The sequence below is a fragment of the Leptonotus elevatus genome, chromosome 14 (assembly GCF_054856555.1).
Source record: "Leptonotus elevatus isolate MCC_2025b chromosome 14, RoL_Lele_1.0, whole genome shotgun sequence".
Classification (NCBI taxonomy): domain Eukaryota; kingdom Metazoa; phylum Chordata; class Actinopteri; order Syngnathiformes; family Syngnathidae; genus Leptonotus; species Leptonotus elevatus.
Window position 1 is genome coordinate 4,656,087 of NC_141252.1, and position 22,646 is coordinate 4,678,732.

A 22,646-nucleotide genomic window follows, 5' to 3' on the forward strand; every position below is an offset into this window, starting at 1 on the left:
ATTGCTGCAAAACGGAAACAGATAGAAATATACTTTTTTTTCTTGATGAAAGAAAATACTTTAATCTTTCTTTTTGGTAGGTTTCATGTTTTTATAGCAATAGAACACAATATTCTGTGGGCCTTGCAAAAGCAGTCAAAATCCAGTAAAACAGCCGGGAGTGAAGGGGGTTGTTTTAGTGAAAATGGCTAGGAGTGAATTAGTTAAAGTAGCACTAAGGAACTTTTCAACTTTAGTAAAAAAAAATAAATCATAACTCTTCTGATGAGACATCGACTTAAAACTCGTTGAATGGTACCTTTGCCATAGCCTGAGGGGTCTGTATCATTTTTACTGATACTAAACAAAAAACTTTGAGGAGGATGGTAGAAACACTGGCACACAATAAAACTATAAATGTGCTTTATGGCATACGTCACTTCCCCCCCTTTTCCTTATTCGTTACAATGACGGAAGTCAATTTGAATGTCGACGCACTATTCCTGCTTTCCTGGCAGAAGCTGCAAGACAACAGAAAAGTTTTGTCTGAGGAGATTAAAAAGCAAAAGGGAAGCTACCCGGATAAAAGGACAGTCGGGGATAAACATTGGCCCGGCTTTCACTCGCTAGCGTGATCACGCTAAAAAACGACACAATGCACTTGTCCTCATGGGAAATGTGGTCTTCCTTCAGGCATAACATTATTGCTTTTGTTCATATGGCGCCGCCATAATCAACGTAAACCGAAAGTTCTTTAGTTTTGCTTTAATGCACCTCTGATTACCCTGCACAAAGCCATTAGCTAATTTAACCATACCCCCCACCAAGGTCATACACTTGTCAGCTGTTTGGTAGCAATGTGTGGTAAGACATGAGCTCTTCAGACATGCTTTGACTAATAATATGTATTTATTTGTATATTGCAGACATTTGGAGTTGAGGCATATGGAATAGTCCAGAGGTCATTAAAAGCTATTTACACAGACAGCTTTATTATTATTATTCACACTGGCTGAGAATGCGCTGCTGATACATGTATAGGCATGTATTGTTGCAAATGAGGTTTAAGCAAAAATATTAATAAAAAATATAGTTACAGTGGTACAGTTTTTTGTAACTTACATTTCTTTGCTAGTGTTTTCGTTAGTACATCAACAAGAATACGTCAGCAGATACACACACACACATACCGTTTTTATGACGACTATCGTAAACATTCATTCTGCTATAGCCTGATTGTTAACACCCTTGTGATCTTAGAGCACAGATGCTGCGAGTAAACATTGTTTGTACCACATACAAGCACATTTTACGGAAGCCCTGTCATAAGACACCTAGATACATAGCTTATTAACAATTTCATCGCATTTTTCCTCTGCCAACAATGTTTGTCCATCTTTTTCATTCAGCAACATGCAGTCAGAGGTTTATTTAATACCTGCCCTTGACTAAACACTAATAATGATTGTAATTTTTGTGTTGATTTAGGTAGCACCTCACTTCTCAGCACCGTCAAAAAATCTCATTTTCTCCGAATGAACGGATTCTCTGAGACGCTGGATGGACGAAGCCGTCTCGTCATTGGCGAAGAACTCTGCGGGGACGAATGTTTTAGTGATCTGTTTGGTAATCACAAAGGTTTCTGTGCTTTCGTGCGATGTTTCGCGCACGATTTGTTTCTGCGACACCGTCTTCCTGCTGCTCTGAGCACTCTCCACTGTCCATGATGACGACATCTGGCTGGCCTCGCCTGTCGACTGGACCGTGGAAATAAGTTTGGCATGATGTGATTCAGGGCCTGATTGTACATTGGATGTAAAAACGTGTATTTTCTCCGACGCCAATCTGAGAGTTTCCTCAGAGGAAGACACCTCAGACGACAGGATAGTGACCTTCTCGGGTAAGTTTGGCTCGATTGTGATCAGCTCGGACCTGGCAGTAGAAGTTACGACGTTCATCTCTTCGAGATCTGGAGGCAAGTTCTGATTGGAATATTTTACCATTATCTTGATCGGAGAAGATGAGGGCAAACTGACATACTCGCTTGTCACTGTTGAGCTGATGTCAGCAAAGATGTCTGATGACTGCACAGAACAGGTAGAGCTCATGTTCTCGTCGCGTTCACCTAATTGGCTCTTTTGATCCTTCTCATCATTTTGGGGGGGCATTTTGGCAGGTTCTGAAGGTGAGGAGAGCCCAAATGTTGGAAACTTAAACCATCCCGTCCGCTCAGGACTTTTACTAGCTTGTTGCTTGGTTTGTTTGTCCCTGCTTTCTATTTCTTCCTTTAAGGTGTCTGGATGTCCGTCCCCTGTTTCTGTTTTTGCCACATCAAATTCAGTGTCAATATTTTTGAGGACAACTCCAAATGATGTGGGAGTTGCTTGTGGTGATTTACCATCTCCATTCACTTCAGTTTTCATCTCTGGTTGATTATCTTTATATTCTGTGCCAGGTGACACACTTTCTACTGCTGGTTCTTGTCGTGAGAATGCCATTTTTGGCATTTTGAAGGATGGCAGTTTGAATTTGCTTGGAGAGACGGGGCTCATGTCGGCATTCTCTGTTCCTTTGCTCAATTTGATGTCGACTTCAACTTTTGGTGCTTCCCTGACTGAAATAGTACTTTCCAATTGTTCAACTTCAACATCCGGCGCCTTGATCTCAGCATCAACATCTGGTAATGGTTTCATTTTGATTCCTGATCCTTCAAGTTCATCTCCTTTAGTTGTCTCTTCTTGAGACAGGCCTTTAATGTCAATACTGGGTGCTGAAACCACCAGCTTTGCTTCATCTTCAGGAATCTCCAGCTCTTTGTCATGACTATCAGTGTCTTCATCCACGGCAGGCACTTCAACACGAACTTTTGATGGAGAACCTCCAAATGTAGGTAATTTGAAAGATGGTAATTTAAATTTTGATGGAGAACCTTCAGCACTACTTTTTTTAACTTCAATCTTAGCAGCGTCTATTTCCACTTTAGCAGCTTGTAGTTTAATTTCAGAATCTGGGATTTGATGGTCAGCATCTGGGAGTGTGATACCTCTGTCTTTCTTTGATAAGCTTATATCAGCGATAACAGTGTCTTTTACTTTTGGGATGGAAATGCCAAACTTCTGCATTTTAAAGTTACTCTCCTGCTCATCTATATTTACATTAACTTCTGGTGGCTGAAACTCCACTTGAGGAAGAGCAATTTCCACATTTCCCTCTAGAATAGAAACTTCAGCATCTGGGTGGGGAATCTCAACTTCTGATTCTTTGCTGCTTTGTTTGGATAGTGAAAATTTGGGAAATTTCACTGTTGGTAGTTTAAATTTTGAAGGAGATCTCTCAGCACTACCTGGTTGAACTTCAATCTTAGGACCTTCTATTTCCACTTTAGCTGACGGTAGTTTGCCTTGAGCATCTGTGAGTTCACCTTCAGCTTTAGTGAGTGTGATATCTCCGTCTTGCTTTGACAAGCTTATATCAATGTCATGACCTTTCACTTGTGGCATGGATATGCCAAACGTTGGCATTTTAAACTTGCTCTCCTGACCATCTATATTTACATCAACCTCTGGTGGTTGAAAGTCCACTTGAGGTGAAGTGATTTCCATTTTTCCTGCTGGAACAGAAACATCAACACCTGGGAGAACAATATCACCTACAGATTCTTTGTGGTCCTTCGTTATTGAGAATTTGGGAAATGAGAAAGTCGGTAGCTTGAATTTTGAAGGTGATCCTTCAACACTCTTTGTTTCAGCTTCAATTTTAGGAGGTTCGATTTCCAGTTTTGCTGATGGTATTTTCATTTCAGCATGTTCAACTTTAGTTTGTGGGAGTGTGGTATCCTCATCTTTCTTTGATAAGCTTATATCAATGTCAGGTCCTTTCATTTTTGGCATAGAAATGCCAAACTTTGGCATTTTGGACTTGCTCTCTTGCTCGTCTATATCTACATCAACTTCTGGTCGTTGAAACTCTATTTTAGGTGAAGTCATTTCTAATTTTCCTTCTGGAGCAGAAACTTCAACATCAGTGAGACCAATATCAACTTCAGATTCTTTGCTACTTTGCTTGGATAGTGAAAATTTGGGAAATGAGAATCTTGACTTTTTCACTTTGACATCAACGTCTGTGGTAGGATCAGGAATTTTAGTATCAACCTTTAATTCTGGTGATTTTATATCTCCTCCATGTACCTTGATGTCTGTGTCCGTATCAGACACGTCAACACTGACCTGTGGTAAGGCCACCCCTAATTTGGGTAATTTGAATGTTGGTAGTTTGAATTTTGATGGCGATCCTTCAACACTACCTGGTTCAACACCACTTGCTTGAGCTTCAATCTTAGCACCCTCTATTTCTATTTTAGCTGATGGCATTTCAATATTTGTGAGTTTAACTTCAGCTTCTGAGAGTGTGATCTCGTTATCTTTCTTTGATAAACTTATATCAACATCAGACCCTTTCACTTGTGGCATGGAGATGCCAAACTTTGGCATTTTAAATTTACTTTCCTCACTATCTATATTTACATCAACGTCTGGTGTTTGAAACTCCCCTTTACTTGAAGCAATTTCCAGTTTCCTTTCTGGAATAGAAACATCAACATTTGGGAGATCAATCTCAACTTGAGACTCTTTGCTACTTTGCTTTGTCAATGATAATTTGGGAAATTTTATTGTTGGTAGTTTGAATTTTGATGGTGATCCCTCAACACTACCTGGTTGAGCTTCAATTTTAGGAGCTTCAGTATCCACTTGAATCGATGGCAGTTTAACATCAATATCCGGGAGTTCAACTTCAGCTCCTGGTAGTTTGATCTCTCCATCTTTCTTTGATAAGCTTATGTCAATGTCGGGTCCTTTCATTTTTGGCATAGAGATGCCAAACTTTGGCATTTTAAACTTGCTCTCCTGACCGTCTATATTTACATCAACTTCTGGTGGTTGAAACTCCACTTGAGGTGAAGTGATTTCTATTTTCCCCTCTGGAATAGAAACATCAACATCTGGGAGATCAGTATCAACGTCAGAGTCTTTGCTACTTTGCTTGGTTAGTGAGAATTTGGGAAATGAGAATCTAGACTTTTTCACTTTGACATCAACGTCTGTGCCAGCATCAGGAATTTTAGCGTCAATCTTTAATTCTGGTGATTTTATATCTCCTCCATGTACCTTGATGTCTGTGTCCGTATCAGTCACGTCAACACTGACCTGTGGTAAGGCCACCCCTAATTTGGGTAATTTGAATGTTGGCATTTTGAATTTTGATGGCGATCCTTCAACACTACCTGGTTGAGCTTCAATTTTAGGAGCTTCAGTATCCACTTGAACCGATGGCAGTTTAACATCAATATCCGGGAGTTCAACTTCAGCTCCTGGGAGTTTGATCTCTCCATCTTTCTTTGATAAGCTTATGTCAATGTCGGGTCCTTTCATTTTTGGCATAGAGAACTTTGGCATTTTAAACTTGCTCTCCTGACCGTCTATATTTACATCAACTTCTGGTGGTTGAAACTCTACTTTTGGTGTTGTGATTTGTATTTTCCCTTCTGGAATAGAAACATCAACATTTGGGAGATCAATCTCAACTTGAGACTCTTTGCTACTTTGCTTTGTAAATGATAATTTGGGAAATTTTATTGTTGGTAGTTTGAATTTTGATGGTGATCCCTCAACACTACCTGGTTGAGCTTCAATTTTAGGAGCTTCAGTATCCACTTGAATCGATGGCAGTTTAACATCAATATCCGGGAGTTCAACTTCAGCTCCTGGTAGTTTGATCTCTCCATCTTTCTTTGATAAGCTTATGTCAATGTCGGGTCCTTTCATTTTTGGCATAGAGATGCCAAACTTTGGCATTTTAAACTTGCTCTCCTGACCGTCTATATTTACATCAACTTCTGGTGGTTGAAACTCCACTTGAGGTGAAGTGATTTCTATTTTCCCCTCTGGAATAGAAACATCAACATCTGGGAGATCAGTATCAACGTCAGAGTCTTTGCTACTTTGCTTGGTTAGTGAGAATTTGGGAAATGAGAATCTAGACTTTTTCACTTTGACATCAACGTCTGTGCCAGCATCAGGAATTTTAGCGTCAATCTTTAATTCTGGTGATTTTATATCTCCTCCATGTACCTTGATGTCTGTGTCCGTATCAGTCACGTCAACACTGACCTGTGGTAAGGCCACCCCTAATTTGGGTAATTTGAATGTTGGCATTTTGAATTTTGATGGCGATCCTTCAACACTACCTGGTTGAGCTTCAATTTTAGGAGCTTCAGTATCCACTTGAACCGATGGCAGTTTAACATCAATATCCGGGAGTTCAACTTCAGCTCCTGGGAGTTTGATCTCTCCATCTTTCTTTGATAAGCTTATGTCAATGTCGGGTCCTTTCATTTTTGGCATAGAGAACTTTGGCATTTTAAACTTGCTCTCCTGACCGTCTATATTTACATCAACTTCTGGTGGTTGAAACTCTACTTTTGGTGTTGTGATTTGTATTTTCCCTTCTGGAATAGAAACATCAACATTTGGGAGATCAATCTCAACTTGAGACTCTTTGCTACTTTGCTTTGTAAATGATAATTTGGGAAATTTTATTGTTGGTAGTTTGAATTTTGATGGTGATCCCTCAACACTACCTGGTTGAGCTTCAATTTTAGGAGCTTCAGTATCCACTTGAATCGATGGCAGTTTAACATCAATATCCGGGAGTTCAACTTCAGCTCCTGGTAGTTTGATCTCTCCATCTTTCTTTGATAAGCTTATGTCAATGTCGGGTCCTTTCATTTTTGGCATAGAGATGCCAAACTTTGGCATTTTAAACTTGCTCTCCTGACCGTCTATATTTACATCAACTTCTGGTGGTTGAAACTCCACTTGAGGTGAAGTGATTTCTATTTTCCCCTCTGGAATAGAAACATCAACATCTGGGAGATCAGTATCAACGTCAGAGTCTTTGCTACTTTGCTTGGTTAGTGAGAATTTGGGAAATGAGAATCTAGACTTTTTCACTTTGACATCAACGTCTGTGCCAGCATCAGGAATTTTAGCGTCAATCTTTAATTCTGGTGATTTTATATCTCCTCCATGTACCTTGATGTCTGTGTCCGTATCAGTCACGTCAACACTGACCTGTGGTAAGGCCACCCCTAATTTGGGTAATTTGAATGTTGGCATTTTGAATTTTGATGGCGATCCTTCAACACTACCTGGTTGAGCTTCAATTTTAGGAGCTTCAGTATCCACTTGAACCGATGGCAGTTTAACATCAATATCCGGGAGTTCAACTTCAGCTCCTGGGAGTTTGATCTCTCCATCTTTCTTTGATAAGCTTATGTCAATGTCGGGTCCTTTCATTTTTGGCATAGAGAACTTTGGCATTTTAAACTTGCTCTCCTGACCGTCTATATTTACATCAACTTCTGGTGGTTGAAACTCTACTTTTGGTGTTGTGATTTGTATTTTCCCTTCTGGAATAGAAACATCAACATTTGGGAGATCAATCTCAACTTGAGACTCTTTGCTACTTTGCTTTGTAAATGATAATTTGGGAAATTTTATTGTTGGTAGTTTGAATTTTGATGGTGATCCCTCAACACTACCTGGTTGAGCTTCAATTTTAGGAGCTTCAGTATCCACTTGAATCGATGGCAGTTTAACATCAATATCCGGGAGTTCAACTTCAGCTCCTGGTAGTTTGATCTCTCCATCTTTCTTTGATAAGCTTATGTCAATGTCGGGTCCTTTCATTTTTGGCATAGAGATGCCAAACTTTGGCATTTTAAACTTGCTCTCCTGACCGTCTATATTTACATCAACTTCTGGTGGTTGAAACTCCACTTGAGGTGAAGTGATTTCTATTTTCCCCTCTGGAATAGAAACATCAACATCTGGGAGATCAGTATCAACGTCAGAGTCTTTGCTACTTTGCTTGGTTAGTGAGAATTTGGGAAATGAGAATCTAGACTTTTTCACTTTGACATCAACGTCTGTGCCAGCATCAGGAATTTTAGCGTCAATCTTTAATTCTGGTGATTTTATATCTCCTCCATGTACCTTGATGTCTGTGTCCGTATTAGTCACGTCAACACTGACCTGTGGTAAGGCCACCCCTAATTTGGGTAATTTGAATGTTGGCATTTTGAATTTTGATGGCGATCCTTCAACACTACCTGGTTGAGCTTCAATTTTAGGAGCTTCAGTATCCACTTGAACCGATGGCAGTTTAACATCAATATCCGGGAGTTCAACTTCAGCTCCTGGGAGTTTGATCTCTCCATCTTTCTTTGATAAGCTTATGTCAATGTCGGGTCCTTTCATTTTTGGCATAGAGAACTTTGGCATTTTAAACTTGCTCTCCTGACCGTCTATATTTACATCAACTTCTGGTGGTTGAAACTCTACTTTTGGTGTTGTGATTTGTATTTTCCCTTCTGGAATAGAAACATCAACATTTGGGAGATCAATCTCAACTTGAGACTCTTTGCTACTTTGCTTTGTAAATGATAATTTGGGAAATTTTATTGTTGGTAGTTTGAATTTTGATGGTGATCCCTCAACACTACTTGGTTGAGCTTCAATTTTAGGAGCTTCAGTATCCACTTGAACCGATGGCAGTTTAACATCAATATCCGGGAGTTCAACTTCAGCTCCTGGGAGTTTGATCTCTCCATCTTTCTTTGATAAGCTTATGTCAATGTCGGGTCCTTTCATTTTTGGCATAGAAATGCCAAACTTTGGCATTTTAAACTTGCTCTCCTGACCATCTATATTTACATCAACTTCTGGTGGTTGAAACTCCACTTGAGGTGAAGTGATTTCTATTTTCCCCTCTGGAATAGAAACATCAACATCTGGGAGATCAGTATCACCGTCAGAGTCTTTGCTACTTTGCTTGGTTAGTGAGAATTTGGGAAATGAGAATCTGGACTTTTTCACGTTGACATCAACTTCTGTGGCAGGATCAGGAATTTTAGCGTCAATCTTTAATTCTGGTGATTTTATATCTCCTCCATGTACCTTGATGTCTGTGTCCGTATCAGTCACGTCAACACTGACTTGTGGTAAGGCCACCCCTAATTTGGGTAATTTGAATGTTGGCAGTTTGAATTTTGATGGCGATCCTTCAACACTACCTGGTTGAGCTTCAATTTTAGGAGCTTCAATTTCCACTTTAGCTGATGGTAGTTTAATGTCAGAGAGTTCAACTTCAGCTTCTGGGAGTTTGATCTCTCCATCTTTTTTTGATAAGCTTATGTCAATGTCGGGTCCTTTCATTTTTGGCATAGAGATGCCAAACTTTGGCATTTTAAACTTGCTCTCCTGACCGTCTATATTTACATCAACTTCTGGTGGTTGAAACTCCACTTGAGGTGAAGTGATTTCTATTTTCCCCTCTGGAATAGAAACATCAACATCTGGGAGATCAGTATCAACGTCACAGTCTTTGCTACTTTGCTTGGTTAGTGAGAATTTGGGAAATGAGAATCTAGACTTTTTCACTTTGACATCAACGTCTGTGCCAGCATCAGGAATTTTAGCGTCAATCTTTAATTCTGGTGATTTTATATCTCCTCCATGTACCTTGATGTCTGTGTCCGTATCAGTCACGTCAACACTGACTTGTGGTAAGGCCACCCCTAATTTGGGCAATTTGAATGTTGGCATTTTGAATTTTGATGGCGATCCTTCAACACTACCTGGTTGAGCTTCAATTTTAGGAGCTTCAGTATCCACTTGAACCGATGGCAGTTTAACATCAATATCCGGGAGTTCAACTTCAGCTCCTGGGAGTTTGATCTCACCATCTTTCTTTGATAAGCTTATGTCAATGTCGGGTCCTTTCATTTTTGGCATAGAGATACCAAACTTTGGCATTTTAAACTTGCTCTCCTGACCGTCTATATTTACATCAACTTCTGGTGGTTGAAACTCCACTTGAGGTGAAGTGATTTCTATTTTCCCCTCTGGAATAGAAACATCAACATCTGGGAAATCAGTATCAACGTCAGAGTCTTTGCTACTTTGCTTGGTTAGTGAGAATTTGGGAAATGAGAATCTAGACTTTTTCACTTTGACATCAACGTCTGTGCCAGCATCAGGAATTTTAGTATCAACCTTTAATTCTGGTGATTTTATATCTCCTCCATGTACCTTGATGTCTGTGTCCGTATCAGTCACGTCAACACTGACTTGTGGTAAGGCCACCCCTAATTTGGGCAATTTGAATGTTGGCAGTTTGAATTTTAATGGCGACCCTTCAACACTACCTGGTTGAGCTTCAATTTTAGGAGCTTCAATTTCCACTTTAGCTGATGGTAGTTTAATGTCAGAGAGTTCAACTTCAGCTTCTGGGAGTTTGATCTCTCCATCTTTCTTTGATAAGCTTATATCAATGTCTGGTCCTTTCATTTTTGGCATAGAGATGCCAAACTTTGGCATTTTAAACTTGCTCTCCTGACCGTCTATATTTACATCAACTTCTGGTGGTTGAAACTCCACTTGAGGTGAAGTGATTTCTATTTTCCCCTCTGGAATAGAAACATCAACATCTGGGAAATCAGTATCAACGTCAGAGTCTTTGCTACTTTGCTTGGTTAATGAGAATTTAGGAAATGAAAATCTGGACTTTTTCACTTTGACATCAACGTCTGTGCCAGCATCAGGAATTTTAGTATCAACCTTTAATTCTGGTGATTTTATATCTCCTCCATGTACCTTGATGTCTGTGTCCGTATCAGTCACGTCAACACTGACTTGTGGTAAGGCCACCCCTAATTTGGGCAATTTGAATGTTGGCAGTTTGAATTTTAATGGCGACCCTTCAACACTACCTGGTTGAGCTTCAATTTTAGGAGCTTCAATTTCCACTTTAGCTGATGGTAGTTTAATGTCAGAGAGTTCAACTTCAGCTTCTGGGAGTTTGATCTCTCCATCTTTTTTTGATAAGCTTATGTCAATGTCGGGTCCTTTAATTTTTGGCATAGAGATGCCAAACTTTGGCATTTTAAACTTGCTCTCCTGACCGTCTATATTTACATCAACTTCTGGTGGTTGAAACTCCACTTGAGGTGAAGTGATTTCTATTTTCCCCTCTGGAATAGAAACATCAACATCTGGGAGATCAGTATCAACGTCAGAGTCTTTGCTACTTTGCTTGGTTAGTGAGAATTTGGGAAATGAGAATCTAGACTTTTTCACTTTGACATCAACGTCTGTGCCAGCATCAGGAATTTTAGCGTCAATCTTTAATTCTGGTGATTTTATATCTCCTCCAAGTACCTTGATGTCTGTGTCCGTATCAGTCACGTCAACACTGACTTGTGGTAAGGCCACCCCTAATTTGGGCAATTTGAATGTTGGTAGTTTGAATTTTGATGGCGATCCTTCAACACTACCTGGTTGAGCTTCAATTTTAGGAGCTTCAGTATCCAGTTGAACCGATGGCAGTTTAACATCAATATCCGGGAGTTCAACTTCAGCTCCTGGGAGTTTGATCTCACCATCTTTCTTTGATAAGCTTATGTCAATGTCGGGTCCTTTCATTTTTGGCATAGAGATACCAAACTTTGGCATTTTAAACTTGCTCTCCTGACCGTCTATATTTACATCAACTTCTGGTGGTTGAAACTCCACTTGAGGTGAAGTGATTTCTATTTTCCCCTCTGGAATAGAAACATCAACATCTGGGAGATCAGTATCACCGTCAGAGTCTTTGCTACTTTGCTTGGTTAGTGAGAATTTGGGAAATGAGAATCTAGACTTTTTCACTTTGACATCAACGTCTGTGCCAGCATCAGGAATTTTAGTATCAACCTTTAATTCTGGTGATTTTATATCTCCTCCATGTACCTTGATGTCTGTGTCCGTATCAGTCACGTCAACACTGACTTGTGGTAAGGCCACCCCTAATTTGGGCAATTTGAATGTTGGCAGTTTGAATTTTAATGGCGACCCTTCAACACTACCTGGTTGAGCTTCAATTTTAGGAGCTTCAATTTCCACTTTAGCTGATGGTAGTTTAATGTCAGAGAGTTCAACTTCAGCTTCTGGGAGTTTGATCTCTCCATCTTTCTTTGATAAGCTTATGTCAATGTCGGGTCCTTTCATTTTTGGCATAGAGATGCCAAACTTTGGCATTTTAAACTTGCTCTCCTGACCGTCTATTTTTACATCAACTTCTGGTGGTTGAAACTCCACTTGAGGTGAAGTGATTTCTATTTTCCCCTCTGGAATAGAAACATCAACATCTGGGAAATCAGTATCAACGTCAGAGTCTTTGCTACTTTGCTTGGTTAATGAGAATTTAGGAAATGAAAATCTGGACTTTTTCACTTTGACATCAACGTCTGTGGCAGGATCAGGAATTTTAGCGTCAATCTTTAATTCTGTTGATTTTATATCTCCTCCATGTACCTTGATGTCTGTGTCCGTATCAGTCACGTCAACACTGACTTGTGGTAAGGCCACCCCTAATTTGGGCAATTTGAATGTTGGCAGTTTGAATTTTGATGGCGATCCTTCAACACTACCTGGTTGAGCTTCAATTTTAGGAGCTTCAGTATCCACTTGAACCGATGGCAGTTTAACATCAATATCCGGGAGTTCAACTTCAGCTCCTGGGAGTTTGATCTCTCCATCTTTCTTTGATAAGCTTATGTCAATGTCGGGTCCTTTCATTTTTGGCATAGAGATGCCAAACTTTGGCATTTTAAACTTGCTCTCCTGACCGTCTATATTTACATCAACTTCTGGTGGTTGAAACTCTACTTTTGGTGTTGTGATTTGTATTTTCCCTTCTGGAATAGAAACATCAACATCTGGGAGATCAGTATCACCGTCAGAGTCTTTGCTACTTTGCTTGGTTAATGAGAATTTGGGAAATGAGAATCTGGACTTTTTCACTTTGACATCAACGTCTGTGCCAGCATCAGGAATTTTAGTATCAATCTTTAATTCTGGTGATTTTATATCTCCTCCATGTACCTTGATGTCTGTGTCCGTATCAGTCATATCAACACTGACTTGTGGTAAGGCCACCCCTAATTTGGGCAATTTGAATGTTGGCAGTTTGAATTTTGATGGCGACCCTTCAACACTACCTGGTTGAGCTTCAATTTTAGGAGCTTCAATTTCCACTTTAGCTGATGGTAGTTTAATGTCAGAGAGTTCAACTTCAGCTTCTGGGAGTTTGATCTCTCCATCTTTCTTTGATAAGCTTATATCAATGTCTGGTCCTTTCATTTTTGGCATAGAGATGCCAAACTTTGGCATTTTAAACTTGCTCTCCTGACCGTCTATATTTACATCAACTTCTGGTGGTTGAAACTCCACTTGAGGTGATGTGATTTCTATTTTCCCCTCTGGAATAGAAACATCAACATCTGGGAGATCAGTATCACCGTCAGAGTCTTTGCTACTTTGCTTGGTTAATGAGAATTTGGGAAATGAGAATCTCGACTTTTTCACTTTGACATCAACTTCTGTGGCAGGATCAGGAATTTTAGGGTCAATCTTTAATTCTGGTGATTTTATATCTCCTCCATGTACCTTGATGTCTGTGTCCGTATCAGTCACGTCAACACTGACTTGTGGTAAGGCCACCCCTAATTTGGGCAATTTGAATGTTGGCAGTTTGAATTTTGATGGCGATCCTTCAACACTACCTGGTTGAGCTTCAATTTTAGAAGCTTCAATTTCCACTTTAGCTGATGGTAGTTTAATGTCCGAGAGTTCAACTTCAGCTTCTGGGAGTTTGATCTCTCCATCTTTTTTTGATAAGCTTATGTCAATGTCGGGTCCTTTCATTTTTGGCATCGAGATGCCAAACTTTGGCATTTTAAACTTGCCCTCCTGACCGTCTATATTTACATCAACTTCTGGTGGTTGAAACTCTACTTTTGGTGTTGTGATTTGTATTTTCCCTTCTGGAATAGAAACATCAACATCTGGGAGATCAGTATCACCGTCAGAGTCTTTGCTACTTTGCTTGGTTAATGAGAATTTGGGAAATGAGAATCTCGACTTTTTCACTTTGACATCAACATCTGTGCCAGCATCAGGAATTTTAGTATCAACCTTTAATTCTGGTGATTTTATATCTCCTCCATGTACCTTGATGTCTGTGTCCGTATCAGTCATGTCAACACTGACTTGTGGTAAGGCCACCCCTAATTTGGGCAATTTGAATGTTGGCAGTTTGAATTTTGATGGCGATCCTTCAACACTGCCTTGTTGATCTTCAACTTTAGAAGCTTCAATATCCACTTTTGCTGATGGTAGTTTAATTTCCGCATCCGGGAGTTCAACTTGAGTTTCTGGGAATCTGATCTCTCCATCCTTCGTTGATAAACTTAAATCAATGTCGGGTCCTTTTACTTTTGGCATGGAGATTCCAAACTTTGGCATTTTAAACTTGCTCTCCTGCCCATCTGTACTGACATCAACTTCTGGTGATTTAAAATCCATTTGAGGTAGAGTGACCTCCAAATTTCCCTTTGGAATAGAAACATCAACATCTGAGAGGCCAGTCTCAACTTCGGATTCTTTACTACTTTGCTTAGTTAACGAGAATTTGGGAAACGAGAATGTTGGTAGTTTAAATTTTGATGGTGATCCCTCAAAATTGCTTGTTTGCGCATCAACCTTAGGACATTCTATTTCTACTTTAGCTAATGGTAGTTTCATTTTAACATCTGTGAGTTGAACTTCAGCATCTGGGAATCTGAGCTCTCCATCCTGCTCTGACAAGCTTATATCAATTTCAGGTCCTTTTACTTTGGGCATGGAGATGCCAAATTTGGGCATTTTAAACTTGTTCTCCTGTTCGTCTAAATTCACATCAACTTGTGGTGGTTGAAATTCCACTTGAGGAAGAGCAACCTCCAGATTTCCTTCTGGAATAGAAACATCAATATCTGGTACACCAATATCATATTCAGACTCTTTGCTACTTTGCTTGGTTAATGAGAATTTGGGAAATGAGAAAAGAGACTTTTTCACTTTGACATCAAGTTCTGTAGCAGACTCTGGAAGTTTACTTTCAACGTTTAATTCTGGGGATTTTACATCTACTTCATCCACCTTGACATGTTTCTCCATTTCCACATTGACCTGTGGTAAAGCTATTCCGAATTTGGGTAATTTCAGTGCCGGTAGTTTGAATTTAGAAGGTGACCCCTCAATACCGACTGTTTGAGCTTCAATCTTGGCACCTTCTATTTTTGCTTTAGCTGATGGTAGTTTCATTTCGACATCTGTAAGTTCAATTTGAGTTTCTGGGGTTCTAATATCTGCATCTTTCTTTGATAGGCTTATATCAATGTCTGGTCCTTTCATTTTTGGCAATGATATGCCTAACTTCGCCATTTTAAACTTGCCGTCATGCTCTTCGATATCTACGTCAACTTCTGGTGGTTGGAATTCCACTTTAGGTGATGTGAGTTCCAGTTCTCCTTCCGGAAAAGAAACGTCAACATCTGGGAGATCAATCTCAACATCAGACTCTTTGCTGCTTTGCTTTGTTAATGAGAATTGGGGAAATTTCACTGCTGGTAGTTTGAATTTTGAAGGAGATCCCTCAACGCCACTTGTTTGAGCTTCAATCTTTGGACCTTCTATTTCCACTTTAGCTGATGGTAGTTTCATGTCAACATCTGTTAGTTGAACTTCAGCTTCTGGGATTTTGATCTCTCCATCTTTCTTTGACAAACTTATATCAATGTTAGGGCCTTTTAATTTAGGCATGGCAATGCCAAACCTAGGCATTTTAAACTTGCTCGCCCTGTCGTCTATTTTGACGTCAACTTCAGGTGTTTGAAACTCAACTTGAGGTTGAGTCACTTGCAACTGTCCTTCTGGAATAGAAATGTTAACATCTGGGTGACTAATCTCAACTTCAGACTCTTTGCTACTTTGCTTGGTTAATGAGAATTTGGGAAATTTTACAGTTGGTAGTTTGAATTTTGATGGTGATCCTTCAAAATTGGTTGTTTGAACTTCAATCTTTGGACCTTCTATTTCCACTTTAGCTGATGGTAGTTCCGCTTCTGGGAATCTGAGCTCTCCCTCTTTCTTTGATAAGCTTGTATCAATGTCAGGGCCTGTTACCTTTGGCACGGAGATGCCAAACTTCGGCATTTTAAAGGTGCTGTCCTGCTCGTACATTTTGACATCAACTTCTGCTGGTTCAAACTCAACTTTAGGTTTATTGACCTCCAAATTTCCTTGTGAAATAGAAATGTCAACATCTGGGTGAACAATTTCAACTTCACTCGCTTTGCTACTTTGCTTTGTTAAGGAGAATTTGGGAAATTTCAATGATGGTAGTTTAAATTTTGATGGCATTCCTTCGGGATCATTTGTTTCAATGTCAATTTCAGGGGATTTAATTCCCACTGTGTCCGAGGTTTCTTTCAGTTCAACTTCAGGAAGGTGAATTTCACCTTTGACTTTTGGTGGTATCGCTTCTGAAGCTGTTTTTGAAATGCTAAAATCAATACTTGGCCCCTTGACCTCCGGCACAGAGAAACCAAAAGTGGGTAGCTTAAACTTGCTTCTTTTCTCCTCATATTCAGCTTGAGTCATTGTCATCTCTATTGAAGGACCATCCGTGTCAATGTGCGGTGGCTCAATGCTAACTGCTAAAACCTCCTCAGGAATTTTGTCATCAAATCCATCTATTTTCACATGTTTGTCTCCATCGGGTTCTTCTACAGAGAGACCTGGAGAAACAACCCCGAATTTTGGTAGTTTGAATGCTGGCCTCCAAAATTTTGTTGGTGATGTTGTATCCTTTGCTGTAATGTTAATCTTAGGTGTTTTAATATCATCTTCAACAGAAAGCTCTTTTTTTTCCTCACTTGGAATTTTGACTACAGCTTTGGCTTCTCGTAGATTCACATTTTTCTTTGCTATACTTAAATCAATTTCTGGTCCTTTTACTTTTGGCACGGAGATTCCAAGTTTTGGCATTTTGAACTTGCCTCCCTTATGTTCAATTTCAGCATACAAAGGTTCAGTATCTATCTCACGATCTTCAATTTTTGCCTCTGCAATCCCAATATTCACTATTCCAAGATCGACTTTGGGAACATCTGGACATTTGATGTCAACACTTGCCTTTATGTTTTTGAATTTCTCTCTATGCTCAAGATCCTTTCCGGGAATATCGATATTGGTACCAACCTTGGCCTCTGGCACAATAGCATCTCCACCTTCCTTGTGTAAACCAAAATCAATATCAGGTCCTTTTACTTTCAATTTTGGCATTTGAAATTTGCCTTCATGTCCATCAAGTTTAACTCCAGGCAGAAGAAGTTCAGGTGTTTTATCTTTCCGTGGTGACGTCTGTGCTTTTCCAGGACTTAAATCCACATCTAAGGCTTCTGGGAGTTGTGCCTCAGATTCAGGCTCTGGCTTTTTCACAGCCACCTCTTTTTTGAAAAAGTTTACATTGAGTTGTGGTCCAGTGATTTCTGGTATCGTGAATTCAAACTGTGGCATTTTAAACTTACGTTCTTTTGCTTCCTGATCTATGGGTGACGCTGCAATGTCACCTGTCGGCTTCTCTTCCGGAATATTCTTGTATGCGCCTAATTGAGCATTAGGTGATTTGACTTTTCCGTCAGTCTTTGATAAGCTTAAATCAATTTCTGGAGCTCTTAACTTTGGCAATGATTCTTCAAATTTCAGTATTTGGAATGGGGTTCCTTTTCCATCAAGTTCTCTCTCAACAGGGGATTCAGTTGAATCAATGTATTCAAGTTCACCAGTAGTTTTCACAGCAGCTGTTTCAACTTCATGCTTTTTGGCATCTAATTTGATGCCTCCTTCACTTATTTCTTCTTGTAGGAATATAGTTCTTTCTCCTTTTACCTCTTCATCCTCTGGCTTGGAAATATTTGGCTTTGGCAAATACATTCCAACGTCAGGTATTCTAAAGTCTGCCTTTGAAAACCCGATACTTGGCAAAACTATCTTTGCCGTCTTTGATTTCTTGTCAGATTTGTTTGAGTTCAGTGCAGGTTCACACTCTTGTGTTGTCTCTGTAGTTATTTGGTCCATCCGGGTCACAGTTAGAACTTCTTCTGAAGGTAAGTCACCCTGTTTGATCGTTGGTAGCTTGAATGAAGTCTTGGATAATTCTGGAGTGGAAGTGTCCTCAGCCTTACTGATCGGTGCCTCCTGTTTCGCTTTGCTATCAGCGATTTTAGTGGGTGTTTTTACTGATATTCTTTGAGCATTGGCATCTATCACAGTGATTTCTTCAGGAATAGGTACTCCACACATATCAACCTTGGGTAATTTATATCCAGGCAATTTTGAAACAGCCTCTTTCACGCTGTCCACATCAATCAAGAGTTGCACAGTTTCTGGTAGTTCATCGTGGGGTCCTTTGACCTTTGTCCTTCCTGACATGTCCTCCATACCAGGAATTTCAATGTCTTCACGCTTGGGGAGAAGGATATATTTTTTATTTTTGCCTTTGCCTTTCAGTGGTGATGTTTGTTCAATTTGAGTGGTATGCTCAAGTTGATCGCCCTTGACAGTGCCTTGATCTGCTGTTTCTAAGCTTGCACCCAGTGTTTTTAGCCTTTTGGGTGATTTTGCTTTCGCCTCTTTCTTGTTTGATTTTTCCTTCCCTATCATTTTTATTTTTAATTCGGACCTTTCTTTCTTCTTTTTCTTGCCGTCAGGAGAGAGTGGTCCGGTGGGGCTTTCTAGACCCGTCAGAGCCACCGTTAGATCAGTTGTTTTTAAAGCGCTGTCTATAGCAATGAGTTCCACCTTGTGTTGAATAGCTAGAGGTTTTGTCACTCTTGAGTCAGAACTTTCTACCAGAGTCATCTTTTCTATCCTGTGCACTTCAGGTCTTCTTTCCATGGGGCTTTGAAGGTCTTCAGGTGAGAGCAATTCTGCAGCTTCTTGTGTGCATGTTGTCGGTGCATCAGTGTCCTGATCCTCAGATGAACTAATGCGGCCTCTCTTTGTCAGAGACGGAAGCTTCATCTTATGCCGTTTCTTGCCTTTGAGGGAGTCTTGAGTCTTTATTGGGGACTCTGTGTCGCTCGTGGTAGGACTCAGCTCCAGCTTCCTCTGCTCTTCAGCTTCTGAGGAACTGTGAGACCTTGCAAAACGGGACTTCTTTCCTCTACCTAAGGAGGGAAACTTGGGCCAAGAAATGCGTGCATCACCTCGTCTCTTGGATTTCCCATGTTCTCGCATCTCTGGAGTGAAGGTTTCATCCTCCTGTTTAGGAACAGGAATGTTAGTTTTGCCAAAGTAAAAGAACACACCATAAAAAGTCTGAAGATATAAACTAAAATAGTTACAGGGATGATGTCAGACTCAGCGAGGGGATCTGTCTCTGTGATGTCGGGTTTGCGTTTTAGGCACAGCTTCACTTTATAAGCCTGAGCATGCTCCAGAATCTGAATGGCGTCCTGATATGACACATTGTCAAAATACACGGTGGCACTCAGAAGCTGATCGCCTGCATTTAAAGAAGTAGAACATTTTTAGAAGCATATTGGTAAGATAATAATTCCGCAGCAAATGCACTACTGAATTTAGAACTATGTTCGCCATCGTCTTGGAAAACGTGTATTTATTTTGTCAAACTGGAAGAATACCTTCTTTCAATTGAAGACTTTTAGAGGCAGGTGACTCTGGTACCACTTCTTTGATGAAGATGCCTTCTTTACCTCCTCCACCATATACAAGACCTTCTGCACCACCATCTTTGGCTGTTTTCACTATCATCCCTGACTCTGGGCTATACGCTTCCTGTCCAAACACCAACATATGGTAGGAAGGTAGATGTTTAGGAACAACTGGTGCACTTCAGCAATCCTGAGAAATTTACTGGAAAATTACTCACCTTCAGTTTGCTCATCTTTGGAGTCGAGCGGCGATCAAACCCACAGCCAAAGCCAGACTTTTTACCCTTCTTTCCCCTGCCTCTTTTGTGGTGTGGATCATCCTCCTGTAAGAAAAAAAAGAAGAAGAAAAAAAAAGCTGTTGAATTATATGCGCAAATTTAGGTAATTGAGCCAGATGGAGGACTGCAAATATACATTTATGAGAGTAGGTGGGCTCCTTTGAATCTCTTTAGTGTATGGCAGTTTTGTTCTAGGTCGGGTCACGTATCAGAATTTTGTGGTTGATGGTGGAAAAAATCTATAAAAGAAAGAAAGAAAGAAAGAAAGAAAGAAATATATATATATATATATATATATATATATATATATATATATATATATATATATATATATATATATATATATATATATATATAGAGAGAGAGAGAGAGAGAGAGAGAGAGAGAGTGAAAGATATAAAAGAAAATGCCATTTTCATTTGTCCTTTGTCAAGCATACAGGGTTGAAATTTGGTACCAATCAGACAAAATCTTTCGCACGAGTTTTAAAAAAATAATGTAAACACCTGGAAATGCCAGAAATTACACAGAAATGGCCACTTCAAGACAAAATGGAAGACTTTCATCTTTTTGCCATTGGTTTTTGAGCTGTTTTTGTGTCTCTACATATGATAGACATGCCTACCAAATTTCATGTTTGCTATAAAATGCTTCGGGGCTCAGTTTTGAAAAATTCAGGCTAGGCTCTCCAAAAGGTGATTAATTTGGCCTAAGAATTCTAACGGCAAAAAAATGTAGCAGCACGTTTGGGCCATAGTGTGGTATCTAACACACAAGAGGAAATACAGTTGACTCAAATGAGTTTTTGAGCTGGGGAGAAAATTGCTCCAGTCAATAATTTATGTGAGCGTTTGTTGGCCAGTTTCGAGTCATGTGTGCCGTACTGCGCTTTACCTCCTTGTCACTGTCGCTATATTTCTCTGTCTCTGGATGTTCCTCGACGGGGGACGATCCCTGAGGGCGTGGTCTCTCGCCCTCGGTGAAATGAGACGGCTCGTCACAAGCCTGTAGATGACACAGTAGGTAGACTATGCTTTAATTTGAAAACGCTTGTGTTTTTTTGGGGGGGGGGTTGTTTCTGCCAGCTTCATGTTGCCAGAAGGAAGCAAAAGGTGTGATAATGACACTTTTCTGAGCCATTGACAGTTGTGATATTTCTTCAGTGGTGGGGAATAACAACATAGAAATACTTTGTTGGTGTACTTGAGTAGATATTTAGCATTTCATCAACCTTTATGGATAGCATGTCTATACAGAAGACTGCAGAGAGGTAAAGTCAACTGGAGTTGAGATTTTGATTGATTGACATTTGGGGGAATTATAAGGTACAGTATTACATTTGTGTTTCCCATCCATGTTAAGGGCAATTGTTTGATATTGTCAGCTCCCAAGAATGATTTGTGGCCTTAACACCACCTTTTGTTACCTTTGCATTTCTTCTTCTTTATCACATGATTGGGAATTCGAGTAATTATTCTAGTTCTGGTTCAAAGTAAAATTAAAACAATAAGAAAATGAAAAATTTAAATTTCAGTTCCATTTGTCCTCTTTTTTTTCTTTTTCTTTTTTTAGATCTGCCTCTTAAAAAAAAAAGATCCAACAAGTGGTTCTACGATGCTCAAATGTATTAGATTGTATTTAGACTCACCGAGTGGTCCTCTGAGCCAAGGTCCGGCGCTCTCAACCTGCGTCCAGCTCCTACAAACATAAACGCAACACACTACTTCAACATTTGTATTATCTTAATTGTTGTTGAGACTTTGTAGAGTTCTTCCTGGCAACAATTCCCCCCGGGGCCCATCTCCTCCATGTTCTGTTAAGTGATCCTCTTTATTGATCCATACATGAGACGCATTTCCAAAAAGGGAAAATCTGACTACAAATGCATCTGGTTGCTTGTTGTTAGTGTCCGAAGCCCTGATAGCTTGTCCTCAGATTTTACGTATGCGGTTCATTTAAGTAAACATTTGTGCAGTGTTTGAGGTAATAGCGGAGCAAATTGCTTTTCAATAGTGAACCCATACTTATTTGATCCCGTAAGATGGGAGCGTCCACAGCTGCTACATTTCCCCAGGCAGTTCCAAACACTAAATACACCGCTTATGTTTGATATCATGTACAGTGCGTACTACATATGATTCCAATCACTGCATTTGAGTGACTGTAAAAGCCCATTTGAACAGAACAGTATCAGCAAGCTGCCGGCCCACTTCCCCCACTCTCCCAAACATTGCAATAATATTAATAATACTAATAATAACCCACTTAATGAGCCCAGTATTTGTCTTGCTCTCATTCAATTTGTTGGCACAAAATATACCCAGATGATTATCATGAGACCAGGTTGCTAAAATTGCATTCAGCTGATATAAAGTTGTATTCGGGGTATTGATCAAGTGTACTGTACTACATGTTGTTTACAAACTTGCATAGTAAGACCTCACTCACTGTGCTAACATTTGTCATGTGAGCTCCAACTGCTTCTTTAATAAGTGCATTAGTGTTAAGAGATGGCGGTATGTTAGCTTTGGGGGGAAAAACATCAAATCACATTCCACTTGGCGATAAGAAGAAACAAACAACAACAAAAACACTGGTCCACATTAATTTGACCAAATGGAACATTGCCAACATACACAATATAATCTCTACATCGAATAAAAAGTCTAAATACCCGAGATATTTACTTAAGCAGTTCACCTACCTGCTGAAGTTGTTTGTTCAAGTCC

General features: G+C 39.8%; 1 protein-coding gene and 1 long non-coding RNA gene across 2 annotated transcripts in view; one reads left to right on the plus strand and one right to left on the minus strand.

Annotated features, from left to right (window-relative positions):
* LOC147162654 (uncharacterized) overlaps nt 1-22,646 on the plus strand; it is a 42,379-nt gene that overhangs the window by 1,327 nt on the left and 18,406 nt on the right. The window lies entirely within an intron of this gene.
* LOC147162655 (uncharacterized) overlaps nt 870-22,646 on the minus strand; it is a 28,248-nt gene continuing 6,471 nt past the window's right edge. Inside the window, exons 2-7 of the mRNA XM_086094293.1 lie at nt 21,566-21,615; nt 20,812-20,922; nt 19,858-19,962; nt 19,610-19,763; nt 19,310-19,470; nt 870-19,226 (exon numbers count right to left, since the gene is read on the minus strand). Coding sequence (XP_085950419.1) covers nt 1,476-19,226; nt 19,310-19,470; nt 19,610-19,763; nt 19,858-19,962; nt 20,812-20,922; nt 21,566-21,615 — 18,332 coding nt within the window. The 3' untranslated portion in view covers nt 870-1,475. The remainder of the gene's footprint in view (nt 19,227-19,309; nt 19,471-19,609; nt 19,764-19,857; nt 19,963-20,811; nt 20,923-21,565; nt 21,616-22,646) is intronic.